The sequence below is a fragment of the Tachypleus tridentatus genome, chromosome 7, assembly GCF_004210375.1.
Source record: "Tachypleus tridentatus isolate NWPU-2018 chromosome 7, ASM421037v1, whole genome shotgun sequence".
NCBI lineage: Eukaryota > Metazoa > Arthropoda > Merostomata > Xiphosura > Limulidae > Tachypleus > Tachypleus tridentatus.
In genome coordinates this window covers 116517601-116535003 of record NC_134831.1, presented here as the reverse complement: position 1 = coordinate 116535003, position 17403 = coordinate 116517601, and the positions used below count along the sequence as shown (strand labels likewise).

The 17403-nt window shown below is 35.0% G+C and overlaps 1 protein-coding gene across 6 annotated transcripts in view; it reads left to right on the top strand.

Moving 5' to 3' along the window:
- Positions 1–17403, top strand: part of LOC143256456 (glutamate receptor-interacting protein 1-like) — a 76527-nt gene that overhangs the window by 39493 nt on the left and 19631 nt on the right. For 4 of the 6 annotated variants that reach the window (XM_076513713.1, XM_076513710.1, XM_076513711.1 and 1 more), the window contains exons 2-8: positions 2876–2956; positions 3589–3660; positions 8916–8979; positions 9979–10124; positions 13252–13414; positions 14974–15119; positions 16460–16604. In XM_076513713.1, the coding sequence (XP_076369828.1) occupies positions 2876–2956; positions 3589–3660; positions 8916–8979; positions 9979–10124; positions 13252–13414; positions 14974–15119; positions 16460–16604 (817 nt within the window). Of the gene's footprint in view, positions 1–2875; positions 2957–3588; positions 3661–8848; positions 8980–9978; positions 10125–13251; positions 13415–14973; positions 15120–16459; positions 16605–17403 lie in introns of those variants that run through there. The other 2 variants (XM_076513709.1, XM_076513714.1) reach the window with 2 other exon arrangements.

Sequence of the window (17403 nt, the reverse complement as noted above, 5' to 3'; positions counted from 1 at the left end):
ACCAGCAAATATAATGTTTTGCCATATGTAATACAATAGTAAATAGATCGAAACGTTTCTGGGAAAATATAAATAATATGTTAATAAAGTGTAAAGAAATGTAAGTGTCCGACAAAATAAAACCAAATTAAAAATTATTTTATGTAATAAGAAACAGATAAATATACAGAAGTTCTCTACATAAGTTAATACGATGATACAGATAAATATACAGAAGTTCTCTACATAAGTTAATACGATGATACAGATAAATATACAGAAGTTCTCTACATAAGTTAATACGATGATATCTTCCAATAATGACAGGGTTTTATTTGATTTTCAAAGAGGAACCGGTTTATTAGAATATAAAGAAGGGCGCAATTTCATTAATATTAAAAAGAGAACGTTACTAATATTAATATTATTCCTACACTAAGACAGAACATGCTCTTCACAATCTAAATCAGAACGAAGATTCCGTACTATAAAAAAAACAGTTTCACACTCTAAGATATAATACACTTTATACACTGAATAACATAACAGTTTTTAGATTATAATTTAGAATACACTTTGCACACTATATAACATAACAGTTTCAGACTCTAAGATAGAATACACTTTATATACTGTATAACATAACAGTTTTTAGACTATAATTCAGAATACACTTTATACACTATATAACATAACAGTTTCTAGACTATAATATAGAATACATTTTACACACTATATAACATAACATTTTCAGACTGTAAGATAGAATACACTACACAGTATATAACAAAATTTCAGACTATAATATAGACTACACTATATAAACTACATATTTTTTCATTCATCTCTCCATGAACAAATCTTCATATCAGATTTGGTGAAGATCCTTCAACAGGGAGACAAGTAGAGGTAAGCTGCAAAACTGAACATTTGTATGTACCTTCATGTACACCTACTGAACCTCCATACCAACTTTGGTGAAGATCCTTCAACAGGGAGGAAAGTAGAGGTAAGAAGTGCAAGAAAAAGTAAGCTGCAAAACTGAACATTTGTATGTACCTTCATATAGACCTACTGAACCTCCATACCAACTTTGGTGAAGATCCTTCAACAGGGAGAGAAGTAGAGGTAAGAAGTGCAAGAAAAAGTAAGCTGCAAAACTGAACATTTGTATGTACCTTCATATGGACCTACTGAACCTCCATACCAACTTTGGTGAAGATCCTTCAACAGGGAGACAAGTAGAGGTAAGAAGTGCAAGAAAAAGTAAGCTGCAAAACTGAACATTTGTATGTACCTTCATGTAGACCTACTGAACCTCCATACCAACTTTGGTGAAGATCCTTCAAGAGGGAGAGAAGTAGAGGTAAACTGCAAAACTGAACATTTGTATGTACCTTCATGTACACCTACTGAACCTCCATACCAACTTTGGTGAAGATCCTTCAACAGGGAGAGAAGTAGAGGTAAGACGTGCGAGAAAAAGTAAGCTGCAAAACTGAACATTTGTATGTTCCTTCATATAAACCTACTGAACCTCCATACCAACTTTGGTGAAGATCCTTCAACAGGGAGAGAAGTAGAGGTAAGACGTGCAAGAAAAAGTAAGCTGCAAAACTGAACATTTGTATTTACCTTCATGTAGACCTACTGAACCTCCATACCAACTTTGGTGAAGATCCTTCAACAGGGAGACAAGTAGAGGTAAGAAGTGCAAGAAAAAGTAAGCTGCAAAACTGAACATTTGTATGTACCTTCATATTGACCTACTGATCCTCCATACCAAGTTTTGTGAAGATCCTTCAACAGGGAGAGAAATAGAGGTAAGACGTGCAAGAAAAAGTAAGCTGCAAAACTGAACATTTGTATGTACCTTCATATTGACCTACTGATCCTCCATACCAACTTTTGTGAAGATCCTTCAACAGGGAGAGAAGTAGAGGTAAGACGTGCAAGAAAAAGTAAGCTGCAAAACTGAACATTTGTATGTACCTTCATATAGACTTACTGAACCTCCATACCAACTTTGGTGAAGATCCTTCAACAGGGAGACAAGTAGAGGTAAACTGCAAAACTGAACATTTGTATGTACCTTCATGTAGACCTACTGAACCTCCATACCAACTTTGGTGAAGATCCTTCAACAGGGAGAGAAGTAGAGGTAAGAAGTGCAAGAAAAAGTAAGCTGCAAAACTGAACATTTGTATGTACCTTCATATAGACCTTCTGAACCTCCATACCAACTTTGGTGAAGATCCTTCAACAGGGAGACAAGTAGAGGTAAGAAGTGCAAGAAAAAGTAAGCTGCAAAACTGAACATTTGTATGTACCTTCATATTGACCTACTGATCCTCCATATCAACTTTGGTAAAAATCCTATGACATACTGCAAAGTAATCACATAGTACTATTATATTTATATAGGTTAGTAGTTACATGAACATACAACACATAGTACTATTATATTTATATAGATAAGTAGTTACGTGGACATACAACTTTGGTTCTTAGTGAACTACACAAACTTTGTTTTGTCTTTATCTGTTTGTTGTTATTAATATTATCATAATAAAGAATTAGCTTAACATTGGAAACTCATGGGGACATTGTATAAGTTTGTGGTTTGGTTTGTTTTGTTTTGAATTTCGCGCAAAGCTACACGAGGGCTATTTGCGATAAACGTTCTAACTTTAGCACTGTAAGACTAATGGGAAGGCAGCTAGTCATCACCGCCAGCTATTGGGCTGAAAGAGTGAGCATGTTTGGTACAACGGGGATTTGAACCCGCGGTCTTCAGATCACGAGTCGAGCGCCCTAATCACCTGGCCATGCAGGGCCTCCGTTTAGTCTAAGAAACAAATATTTTGTTTAGAATTATATTGTTCATATCTTCCAGGTGAAAATGACCCTAACACTGAACGTCAATATACGTCACAAGATATGATGGAGTCAGATAAACCATTATACTTTACTGGTGGTGAGTATTCGATTTATCACAAAACAGCTTTTTTATCATTATGATCAAAATCAGTGTTAGAAAACTGATGAGATAATATTATCAAATGAAAATGATGTAATCGGTTTTAGATATAATTGTTAGATCAGTCTGTGTAATTTTTGGTAATTGTATTTCCAGACAACACATAACGTATTCCTTCACAATGTTCAACATTATTTGAAAACATATTTTTTTCGTACTTTCATGATTTGGGTGTGTAAGAGGAAGAAGCAATTTTAATTTATATGAAACTCAGTTACATAATAGTATATTACAAACCTGAAATTTCAATGTTGTCGTGATATATAAAATTATAATTGTACTTCATAAAAATAAAGTCATTTCATGAAAGATTGGTTTTTATCCACCATCTACGTCTATCAAATATTAGATGTAAATTTTTATTAGGTTATGTCTCGCTTACAGGTTTGCTTAGTATTAAATATTTCTTTATTTCATAATTTTCTAGTGGAACACAAGGCACCTCTTTTACGGTTCTCTTAAGATAGAATATGTGGCTTCCTTTATGAACAACCGAAATAATTTTAAATCTGAGTAGAGTGGCCAAATTAAAATGACGCCATTAACCTAAACCTTTTGAATGATTCCAGAAAAGAAACGTGGTATTTCAAAAGTGGAGTTGGTAAAGAAAGAAGACGCAACGCTAGGACTAACCATCACTGGTAAGTAATACATATGATAACTAGTTAGAACGCTAGGACTAACCATCACTGGTAAGTAATACATATGATAACTAGTTAGAACGCTAGGACTAACTATCACTGGTAAGTAATACATACGATAACTAGATAGAACGCTGGGACTAACTATCACTGGTAAGTAACACATATGATAACTAGTTAGAACGCTGGGACTAACTATCACTGGTAAGTAATACATAAGATAATTAGGTAGAACGCTAGGACTAACTATCACTGGTAAGTAATACATACGATAACTAAGTAGAACGCTAGAACTAACCATCACTGGTAAGTAATACATATGATAACTAGTTAGAACGCTAGGACTAACTATCACTTATAAGTAATACATACAATAACTAGGTAGGTCATTGGTAATTTATACACATGTGAAATAAGTAAAAAAATAAAACAGTTGAAACTTTTCCTGCATGTGTTAAACAGGTTACCAAAACAAAAGTGGTTAGAATTATGGACATTATTTATGCATTTGATTTGCTATCTGTTTTATAATTATTTTCACATGATGAATTGTTTTGATGGAATTAATATTACGTTTTATAAACAGTACACATATCATTTATACACTATATAAATATAGCTTTTTGGCCTTTTCACCAAACAAAATTAAGCATTAGTTAAATAAAACACGTTATATACACGCAAATGCTTAAATTATATAATAATAATTACTATTAACTAAATGCCATCTCAGAAGTAAACAAATATGTTTATATTCATATTTGAATCGTTCAATATTAATACATTCTACTTTTGATTAAGATTTCTTTTTGGAAACAAAGTTTGATGTATTATCATAAGATTCATTGTATCGTTAAATATTGTGATCTGACCTATAATGATTCTACTCAAGAATCACTTAAGTTTTCAATTCAGAAATCCAACTTGTGTTGAACCTTAACTTAGAAGACGAAATTTTAACCTTTCGTTGTATCCCTGGGGACGCAGAATATCCGAGAGATGACAATTTCTCTGCGACAAGGAGAGTTATCGAGAGAGTATTGATGGACATCTAACCTCTGAGCAAAGTGTACACAGTTGTTCAGCTTATGCGACAAACAACACATTTCATATACTTGTCTGTCCTAATTATTATATCGCATACTCTTGTTAATACCAGCTATTAATTTAGTTACATTAAGTAATTAGATCCGATATATATAGGTATCTCGTACTTATCAATGATTAATGAAAATTCTATATATCCAAACTATTCAATTACGTATATTTTGCTTTTTGAAGAACTATATAAAATAATCCCACTTGGATAAAACAAACACTTTTAGTAGTATGTTATTCAGACTGGTTTAAATCCTTGTTTTTGTGAAGTTTAAATAATCCCGTTTCCAACCGAATTAATGTTTTTTCCGGGACTCGAAACGCTAACACCTGAAGTCACATCACCTCAGAGCTGTGGAAAATAATGTGGTTGAGAAATAAAACAAAATCATTGGCTTAATTCGTTTAATTACAATGCAAGCACGGTAAACAAAACTGGTAAACTATTACTCAACACAAATATTACTTCTGTTAAACGGCTATCTGCGCTCATTTAAAGCAAGTTAAAAAATAAAATTATCACACATTTTCATTTACTCTATATTTTATGTTTAAGGAAATGCTGTCGTTTAGCAGATTAACTTAAGTTATTTTTAGATAGAACAGTTTAGTCCCCATTAAACAGGATCCTTGTTGACCAAGAATCGGAAGGTGTTATTTCGTGTATTACAATTGGATAAACACTATACATAGTTTAACATATCACGTCAACTCTTTGTAGCAATTATGCCCTTGTGGATACGTTTGTATTTATTTTTTATCTTACTAAACATCTTAGGGTTTACAGATAGACTGCTGGCGAAAATCTTAAGGCCAATGAACATATAGAAAAAATACGCATTTTACGTTCTTAGACTCAACTACTGATTTGAGTAGAGCTAGGAAAGATAAAAGGAAGAAGAGGGAAAATAAAAATAAAAAAACTTTGTTAGCATTTAATAGGGAAAATGTGAACACTATGAAATTAGCCTAAGTACTAGCTGGTCAAAAGTTTACGACCATACCAAAAAGAAATCCTAAACATGGCAGGAAATGCCCAACAAGAGGTCTCAGTAGTGAGTTGCACGGCTGTCATTGCGAATAACTGCAAATATTCGCTTTGTCATGGTCGATATAAGCGTATGCAGAAGGCTGGCTGCAATGTTATTCCAAGTGGTGAAGATGGCTTTACGAACATTATGCACTGTTTGGAATTGACGTCAATTTCTATAGACTTCCCTTACCATCCACACACAAACATTTTAAATGAGCCTCAGTTCGGGCAAACACGCTAGATGGTCCAAAATAATCACGTTATTCACCATGAAAAAGTCCTTTGTCCTGCGGGAATTGTGGATTGCAGCATTGTCCTGCTGAAAGATCCAGTCATTTCCACACAAGCGAGGGCCTTTAGTTAGTAAACATGCTCTCTCCAACATGCCAATATAGCCAGCTGCTGATTGACGCCCCTGTATAACCTGATGCTCCATTGTTCTATGGAAGGAGAAAGCATCCCAGATCATGATGGAACCTCCTCTACTGTGTCGTGTAGAAAATGTCTCCGGTGGGATATCCATATCGTGGCAGTAACCGTGGAAGCCATCTGGACCATCCAGATTAAAGTTTTTCTCATCAGAGAATAAAACCTTCGTCCACTTTTCTACGTCCCATGTTTGGCGCTTCTCAGCAAAGTTTAACGGAGCTGTTTGGTGGTGTGGACGGAGGCTTGGCTTTTTGAAAATGTTTACGGTTTTTAAAGCCTTTCTTTCGTAGATGCCGTCTTATTGTTCTTGAGCTGCATTCTGCGTCCGTAAGGGCCTTAATCTGGTTCGACGATCGGCTGGTGTCTTGCCGGACAACCCGTCGAATCCTCCTGCTCAACGCCGGCAAAATTTTCCTGAGATCGACCACTTGAAATTCTCGTTCCGTATCCCTCAGGGTCTTTTAAGAAATTTTCAACAGCAGTTTTACTGCACCCAATCTCACCGGCGATGGCACGTTGAGAGAGACCTTGCTTTTGCAGCTCGACAATTCTGCCACGTTCAAACTCTGTCAACGTTTTAGCCTTTTCCATGTTTTTACCCACTGTAACACAGAAGATGTCAGTGGAAGATGTTGATAACGCTAATGCTTGAACACAAATGACTAAATTTTGTTACGTATTTACCGATTAACGCTTCGTTTCAGTATGGTCTTAAACTTTTGACCTGCTAGTATTTAGGCTAATTTCATAGTGTTCACATTTTCCCTATTTATTGCTAAAAAAGTTTTTTATTTTTATTTTTCCCTTTTTTTATTATCATCTTTCGAAGCTCTACTCAAATAAGTGGTTGAGTCTAACAACGCAAAATGCGTATTTTTTCTTTATGTTCATTGGCCTTAACATTTTGGCCAGCAGTGTATGTGAGTTTGCGAGTTTTCAAAATTATCTATAAACCAAAAAGGTGTAGTAAGGTAGCGAGCCCGGCATGGCCAAGCGTGTTAAGGCGTTTGACTCGTAATCTAAGGGTCGCGGGTACGCATCCCCGTCGCGCCAAGCATGCTCGCCCTTTTAGCCGTGGGGGCGTTATAATGTGACGGTCAATCCCACTATTCGTTGGTAAAAGAGTAGCCCAAGAGTTGGCGGTAGGTGGTGATGACTAGCTGCCTTCCCTCTAGTCTTACACTGCTAAATTAGGGACGGCTAGTACATATTGCTCTCATGTAGCTTTGTGCGAAATTCCAAAACAAACAAACTCTTCTCCCCCATAAAAGTAAGTTAAAGATAAATAAAGGGGCGACGATAACAATTCACGTGAAATGATATTTTTTGATAATGACGTCATGCAGCACCCCCGCAATAAAATAAGACTGTTTGTAGTACTGACGGTATTTCCTATGTGATAAAATAGAACCGCTTATAGTATTAACAATGCTTCCTATCCAATAAAACAAGACCATTTATAGTACTGACATTGCTTCTTAGCCAATAAAATAGAACCACTTATAGTACTGACAAATGCATTGTATTTGATGAAACCCCTACATGAAATGCAAGATTTCAGTATTTTATAGAAATTTATATGTCTAGTAAGGAGTCTAAAAACATAAATCTCTGCTTAATGGTAATCAGGTCGGACTGTAGATCTGTAGACGTGACGTTTGCGTCCCGTTACTACAAAAGAAGAGAAAATAATATCGCGCTGCACTTTCGGATAGTGAGTGCGTTATAAGGATGACAGTCATCTCCCACTGTTCATCCAAACAAGAGTAGCCCATAACTTGGCGATTGGTGCTGTTGATTAGCTGTCTTTCATTTAGTCTATCAGCTCCAAATTAGGGACGGCTAGCGCAGATAACCCTCTAATTATATTCTTATTAGAGGTAGTACTATTTGTTGGGTGTGTGTGTGTTCTATTATAGCAAAGCCACATCGGGCTATCTGTTGAGTCTACCGAGGAGAATCGAACCCCTGATTTCAGCGTTGTAAATCTGTAGACTTACTGCTGTGCTAGCGGGGGACTATTGTTTTATTGGTAGACAGTATACAACTATATCATTTACACATAAGGTACTTTAAACAACGCTGCTTTCTATAAATGTAGTTCTGGAACAATTCATTTTGTTTCACATTAAGTGCGTCAATCTTTGTGTGATGTCATTTCCGTCATCGGTCATAAACAGAGAGTATTGTCTATGACGCTTTTCGTCAATTGCTTTAATCAAAAATTGCTGTTGAAACTTTGTTTTAAGCGCACACTTTACTGTCTACGCTATGCTTGTGACTGGCATCGAACTCCGATTTTAGTATATGAATCCACAAGTTTACAGCTTAGCTACTGTAAGTTGCTTGAACAACTTATCGACACATTTGCAATAGCTACATTTGCTGGTATAAACGTACTTGTGAAAAACGTACTTTGGGAGATACCTCTTGTTTCAGTGAATGCCTTCTTTTGTTCAATAATAACATGTGTATGTTTTAACCCCACAATATTCTTGCCCTTAAAAGTAAATATTGTTTGTTTTCCGGAAGGTTTTCATGAGTTGTAATTCTTTTACAAGTCGTATTGACAAAGACTAGCGAACATACGTCTTACTTCTTTATGTATACACATTGCTTTGTTTACAGATGGTATTAACAAGGACTCTCGACCAAAGGATACAAACGTTTCATGTAGGTTTTCGTTTGTTTACAGGAGGTATTGACAAGGACTCTCGACCAAAGATATCGAACCTCAAACCTGGAAGTCCTGCTCACAGGTAAATGTACAGAGATTATAATTATTTTTGTTTCTACATTAGCCGAGAAATAGTAAAAACCTTTGCTGTTCTAAACATTTATGGTGTTACATAAATAGAATGAACCAGCAGTTTTAACAATGATTCTCTGTTACATCTGTACAATTATGAGCCAACGGTTCGTAACTTATCAATGATTATCTGTCACAGTTTACAGTTAGTAGTCAACAATTTGTAACTTGACAATAATTGTCTGTCACAATTTTACATTTGGTAGCTAATATTTCGTAATATAATAATGACAGTCTGTCAGAGTTTCACAGTTGGTAGCCAACAATTCGTAACTTAACAATGATTGTCTGTTACAGTTTCACAACTGGTAGCCAACAGTTCGTAACTTAACAATGACAGTCTGTCAGAGTTTCACAGTTGGTAGCCAACAGTTCGTAACTTAACAATGATTGTCTGCTACAGTTTCACAACTGGTAGCCAACAGTTCGTAACTAAACAATGATTGTCTGCTACAGTTTCACAACTGGTAGCCAACAGTTCGTAACTTAACAATGACAGTCTGTCAGAGTTTCACAATTAGTAGCCAACAGTTCGTAACTTAACAATGATTGTCTGTTACAGTTTCACAACTGGTAGCCAACAGTTCGTAACTTAATCCGTGATGACGAGAAAACCCACTTGTAGCGAAATATATATATATATAAAAACGGCTGGTATGGGTTCGTAACTTAACGAATTGTGTTGTTAGCAAACTCTAGTAAGTAAACAGTAGATAGTAATGAATATCCGTAACAATTGTTTATATATTTAAATACTATGTATTAAAATGTTATATGTTAGCAACATCTAGAAGTTACGTTTACACGAAAGATCGAGATATAACAGTAAAGTTTTCTCCACGTTTTAAACTAAGAGGTATTTATTTGCAGTATTTTGGTATTAGATATATTTATTTGCAGTATTTTGGTATTAGAGGTATTTATTTGCAGTATTTTGGTATTGTAATAGGATCGACACCTTAGCTGTAGGCGACTATTTAGTTTCTGTGAACGGAATCCGCACAAACAATCTCCGTCATGGTGAAATCGTTAACTTACTGACGCAAGCTGAGGACAAGGTTACGTTGGAAGTTGAATACGAGAACCCACTTTCAAGTAAGTCTTTATGATTGTAGTACATCAACCAAGTTTATTGTCAAACCATATGTGTCTACTAACTAGCTATCTGTACGTCTGTTAGTATTTTAATTCACCATTTAATTAAATATATCCATCTATGTATGCTGTTATCATCACTTATCTTCATCTTCTTTTATAGTGAAAAGATTAAAAATCTTCTAGCCTTATTCAGACTCTGCTGTGATTTGTTTCAATGTTGTTTTAACTTTCGAATGTTTTTATTACGTTTTTATTTCTATACAGTTGACCGCCATATTGTTTGGAGAAACAGATAGAAACTTGAGTCTTTTGTTTTTTGATATTGTAGAATCACAATTCATTGTCAATGATATATATTTCTTGAGACGTGTGCATGTCAATTAATTGCGTTTTGACGAAAACTGAATCGTTTTCAACATTTATGCGAAACTTCATGACGTACCTTTCACAGTCGTGTCTGAAGATGGACACAGTCCACGACTAAAAGGAACGAACAATAACAAAAACATCGATACTCGTGAAATAATTAAAACAAAGTAGGATAACTGAGATTAATTATGGAAGTTTCTTCTTCTGATGCCGCGCGTGCACCAGAACTTTAAACCAATTTACTACGACACTGTATAGAGGGAGCTCTCCAAATCTGGATAGAGTTTTTAAAGACGAGAATACAAACTATATAAAGTCTAACTTACGCAGTTCTAGCAGTTAAATCCTTGGTTCGCAACCCTCAAGTTAATCATTTGTTTTTATTATGCCGGTGTAGTTCTCATAGGGTGTCATTTTGAGTAATTTTATGATAATATTGTGGCTGCTACGTTAAGTGTGAAGGTTTAATTAAGAACTTTGTGAAATCACTAATTTTCAATATAAATAAATAACGTTACTGACCATAATTAGTGAATTAATAACAATGTTGAATGTACTTCTGTTTACATTGTTTAGTATGACTCGTATGATGTTAGTCATGAACCCAGAAACAGTTTGTTTAATTAGAATATTGAATGTACTACTGTTTACATTGTTTAGTATGACTTGTATGATATTAGTCTTGAACCCAGAAACAGTTTGTTTAATTAAAATATTAAATGTACTTCTGTGTACATTGTTTAGTATGACTCGTATAATATTAGTCATGAACCCAAAAACTGTTTAATTAGAATATTGAATGCACTTCTGTTTACATTGTTTAGTATGACTCGTATGATGTTAGTCATGAACCCAGGAACAGTTTGTTTAATTAGAATATTGAATGTACTACTGTTTACATTGTTTAGTATGACTCGTATGATATTAGTCATGAACCCAGAAACAGTTTGTTTAATTAAAATATTGAATGTACTTCTGTTTACATTGTTTAGTATGACTCGTATGATGTTAGTCATGAACCCAGAAACAGTTTGTTTAATTAGAATATTGAATGTACTACTGTTTACATTGTTTAGTATGACTTGTATGATATTAGTCATGAACCCAGAAACAGTTTGTTTAATTAAAATATTGAATGTACTTCTGTTTACATTGTTTAGTATGACTCGTATGATGTTAGTCATGAACCCAGAAACAGTTTGTTTAATTAGAATATTGAATGTATTACTGTTTACATTGTTTAGTATGACTTGTATGATATTAGTCTTGAACCCAGAAACAGTTTGTTCAATTAAAATATTAAATGTACTTCTGTGTACATTGTTTAGTATGACTCGTATAATATTAGTCATGAACCCAAAAACTGTTTAATTAGAATATTGAATGCACTTCTGTTTACATTGTTTAGTATGACTCGTATGATGTTAGTCATGAACCCAGGAACAGTTTGTTTAATTAGAATATTGAATGTACTACTGTTTACATTGTTTAGTATGACTCGTATGATATTAGTCATGAACCCAGAAACAGTTTGTTTAATTAAAATATTGAATGTACTTCTGTTTACATTGTTTAGTATGACTCGTATGATGTTAGTCATGAACCCAGAAACAGTTTGTTTAATTAGAATATTGAATGTACTACTGTTTACATTGTTTAGTACGACTTGTATGATATTAGTCATGAACCCAGAAACAGTTTGTTTAATTAAAATATTGAATGTACTTCTGTTTACATTGTTTAGTATGACTCGTATGATGTTAGTCATGAACCCAGAAACAGTTTGTTTAATTAGAATATTGAATGTATTACTGTTTACATTGTTTAGTATGACTTGTATGATATTAGTCTTGAACCCAGAAACAGTTTGTTTAATTAAAATATTAAATGTACTTCTGTGTACATTGTTTAGTATGACTCGTATAATATTAGTCATGAACCCAAAAACTGTTTAATTAGAATATTGAATGCACTTCTGTTTACATTGTTTAGTATGACTCGTATGATGTTAATCATGAACCCAGGAACAGTTTGTTTAATTAGAATATTGAATGTACTACTGTTTACATTGTTTAGTATGACTCGTATGATGTTTGTCATGAACCCAGGAACAGTTTGTTTAATTAGAATATTGAATGTACTACTGTTTACATTGTTTAGTATGACTCGTATGATATTAGTCATGAACCAAGAAACAGTTTGTTAATTAAAATATTGAATGTACTTCTGTTTACATTGTTTAGTATGACTCGTATGATGTTAGTCATGAACCCAGAAACAGTTTGTTTAATTAGAATATTGAATGTACTACTGTTTACATTGTTTAGTATGACTTGTATGATATTAGTCATGAACCCAGAAATAGTTTGTTTAATTAAAATATTAAATGTACTTCTGTTTACATTGTTTAGTATGACTCGTATAATATTAGTCATGAACCCAGAAACTGTTTAATTAGAATATTGAATGTACTTCTGTTTACACTGTTTAGTATGACTCGTATGATGTTAGTCATGAACCCAGAAACAGTTTGTTTAATTAGAATATTGAATGTGCTACTGTTTACATTGTTTAGTATGACTTGTATGATATTAGTCATGAACTCAGAAACAGTTTGTTTAATTAAAATATTGAATGTACTTCTGTTTACATTGTTTAGTATGACTCGTATGATATTAGTCATGAACCTTATTTCTCCGAATGATGACACTGGTTTTAACCGGTGCTTTTTATAAACCAGACTGTTTCTCTTCAGCAGCGGGTGGGTCTGTGTGTGTTCGACCCAAAGTGACCCACGTGAAGCTAAAGAAGGAGAATGGAAGTTTTGGTTTTACCCTGAGAGGCGGTTTTTCCTCAGATAGACTGAAGTCCAGACCACTTACCATCACCCACGTTCAACCAGGGGGACCTGCGTATAGGTTGGTTGCATTATTTACTGAATTTAAAATGGACGTAACGTACAATAGAACGGGTTAGTGCGACCTGTCATAGACTGTAGTTCAGTATGTGCACTAAATAAACATTTGGTTTGTTGTTAAGCACAAAGCAACGCAGTAGGCTACGTTTGCTATGTCCATCTCAGGGATCGAATAACATTATTTACAGTTATAAATCCTCGAACTTACTGTTGAGATGTAGGATGGTCTGCAGTCCTGTATTATTGATCCAACCAGACCTAAGTTATAATTAGCGCTGTAATTCGAAATATTTGCCACCAGGTAAGGTATCTGTGTGTATTTGTGTGTATTTTTCTTATAGCAAAGCCGCATCGGGCTATCTGCTGAGCTGACCGAGGGGAATCGAACCCCTGATTTTAGCGTTATAAATCCGTAGACTTACCGCTGTATTAGCGGGGGGCGGACGGAGAAATGACATATCGGACCAGTTTGACTGAGATAGGTCACAAAACGGAAGGTAGACAGATATGAACCCCTTCTAGTGATCAGGAGGTTGTGGTGGGAACCAGATCCGTACGTGGGTCCACCTGAGACACTTGTAGAGGTGTCGAGACAAGGTCCACCTGAGACACTTGTAGAGGTGTCGGGACAAGATCCACCTGAGACACTTGTAGAGGTGTCGGGACAAGATCCACCTGAGACACTTGTAGAGGTGTCGGAACAAGGTCCACCTGAGACACTTGTAGAGGTGTCGAGACAAAAGGCGTTTGTCAAATTTGATTGAGATCGGTCGAAAAGAGTATGTGTGAAAGTGAACACGCAAGGACACGCAGACAACTGGTGTGTTTTTTGAAAAGTTATTCAGAAAGATAGATAGTTACGTAATTACAAGTATTTGCAGTTAAATCAAATAATACCGAAAGGTGACTGAAGCTTGTCTTCAATAATGTTGTCATCAATTCTTTTAAAGTTTACAGCAAATCATCACGCGTTTGAGGTCATACTGTTTACTGCTAAAATTAATGAATTTTAAAGTGTCTGCTACTTAGATTATAAACACTAAAATGTTTTGTAGAATGTATTTTAAACGTTTTAAAATAATCAATTTTTTGTTCACCTTACATAAGAAATTATCATAAATTAATGCGCTTGAAACGAATAAATTGTTATGACAACACCAGATTTTCTAAACAATCTGTTGAACACACGTAACTCTAATTTTTATATTTTCCCTCTTGATAAATGTAAGCTTCTTTAAACACTTAACTGCTTTAAACACTTTAAATGTTTTTATTACAGTTTGACTTAAAACAAAAAGTTGAATCGTGGTATATTTTTCACCGCGTAGTAAAAGACAAAAACACAAACAAAAACAACCATGATACGTGTTAAACTTCACAAGTGGCGTCTAATCAGCGCTTCCGTGGAGTCCACGAATAAATTTAAATTGTTGTAGTTATGATGTCTAAACCTGGTGTCAGTTGTGGTAACTGATAGCGATCGTGATTGGAAACATTCTGTTATGTAGTATTCTTTCTTCTGTGTGATAAAAGTAAACGTTTGTGTGCAATTTGTGACAGGGAAGGAACGATCAAAGCAGGTGATCGCCTATTGGCTGTTGAGAACACTAATTTGGGCAACGCTTCCTTACAAGACACGTTAGTAATTCTGAAAAGACTAGATCAGAAGGCTGTGTTCACATTGGAGTATGATGTATCCATTATGGGTGAGGTTTGTCTTACGTATTGTAGAATAAAGTGTACATATAATAAATATATTTGATAAAGTACTTGATAAATGGAAAATTTTGATTGTAAAATAATATAATTTGGGTTTCCATTATGTTTTGGACATGATTCTGGTTTTCATGATGTTTAAAAGTACTGGATGAACGGTTTGTTGTTACTAAGCGCAAAATTACATAGTGAGTTATCTGCCCGCAATGAGTTTCGAAACCCGAATTTTAGCGTTATAAACCTTCAGACGTACCGCTGACACACTCGGTGGGGATGAATGTTTGTTTTGTTTATTTGTTTTAGCGTTTTGCGCAAAGCTACATGAGGGCTATCTGCGCTAGCCGTCCCTAATTTAGCAGTGTATGACAAGACGAAAGGCAGCTAGTCATCACCACCCACCGCCAACTTTTAGGCTATTTTTTTACCAACGAATAGTTGAATTGACCGTTACATTATAACGCATCCACGGCTGAAAGCGCGAGCATGTTTGATGCGACGGGGATTCAAACCCACGACCCTCAGATTACGAGTCCAGTGCCTTAACCCCCTGACCATGAATAGTCTGTTTATTATAATAAGATTTTGACTTATGGACCTTCTGTGCACGACACTGGTTAAAGTTTGTGGATTATACAATGCGACCTGTAATGCTCTGTATAGTACCTGTATCACTATAACTTCCTAACAATACACATTAACGAAAATAATAAATACTGCAGGAAAACAGATTCATTAGGGTAAATTATCTTCTTCTTTACTAGAGTGCGTACTGTCTCCAGAACAAATATGAAAACGAACTGAAGATTACAGTCTATTTGTCTGTTCTAGTGAGATGTATGAGTGTTCTAAGTGAAAAACATCAGCTCATGATAGCTTTCGTAAGTAAAATACCGGCTGAAATACTATTATTTTATGGTAGGCCCGGAATGGCCAGGCTGTTAAGGCACTCGACTCCTAATCCGAGTGTCGTGGGTTCGAATCCCCGTCACACCAAACATGCTCGTCCTTTCAGCCGTTGGGGCGTTATAATGTTATGGTCAATCCCACTGTTCGTTGGTAAAAGAGTAGCCCAAGAGTTGGTGGTGGGTGGTAATGACTAGCTGCCTTCCCTCTAGTCTTACACTGTTAAATTAGGGACAGCTATCACAGATAACCATCGTCTGGCTTTGCTCGAAATTCAAACCAATTATTTTATAGTAAAAAGTAAAGGTATTTCATTCGGTGAAGACAGTAATGCATTGTAAATTTAGTTAGCACCAAATGTTTAAAACCTTAAAGTGTCTTATATTTCTTATTCTTTGCTAAAATGCATGTTTTTGTTTCGAAACAGACGTAGTTGGTAATGCTTCCGGCCCTGTTTTGGTAGAAATTGACAAGACTCCAGGTACACAGCTGGGTGTGACACTCACCCAAGTACAGAGGCCACAAAGTGCCATCGTAATTGAATCCATACAACAAGCGAGCGTGGCAGAGAGGTGGGTTGTAGCATCAGAGGAAAAACGTGTATTTTTAACCTTTCTTTGACATAGCGGAAACTACAAGAAAATGTATTAATTGCTAATGGTGACCAATGAATTCCTTTCTGTTTCTACCTGTTTGATTGTGTATAAAAGAATGTAAGAAACTGCTAAAATAATCTAGAAGTCGTGATCTGTAAAATATGTTAAATATGATTTAGTTTAGTCATTTGGCATATACGCGTTATATCCACCGAAACGTATTAACAAAGGAGAGTGACATTATTTATAAACTGGTTAATTTATACACAAATAACCAATGTTTATTCCTTTCCAGTGAACCATTTACTGAGTAGAAAACTAAATGCATTAATTAACCAGTAAACACGCGGCAAAAATAAATATATTTAAGGTGACATTAACAGATATAATCACTTTGATACGTGACATTTGAGCATACAACTTTCGGTAAGAGTCGTGTATCGTGTAACTATGTCACGGTGGAATGTTTCATGTGATTTACTGTTGTTGACCTGTACATGTGGATGTATGTTTCATGTGGTTTACTGTTGTTGACCTGTAGATGCGGATGTATGTTTCACGTGGTTTACTGTTGTTGACCTGTACATGTGGATGTATGTTTCATGTGGTTGTTGTTGACAACCTGTAGATGTGGATGTTTGTTTCATGTGTTTTTTTTTTGTTTACCTATAAATGTGGATGTATGTTTCATGTGGTTTATTGTTGTTGAATGATAGATGTGGATGTATGTTTCATGTGGTTTATTGTTGTTGAATGATAGATGTGGATGTATGTT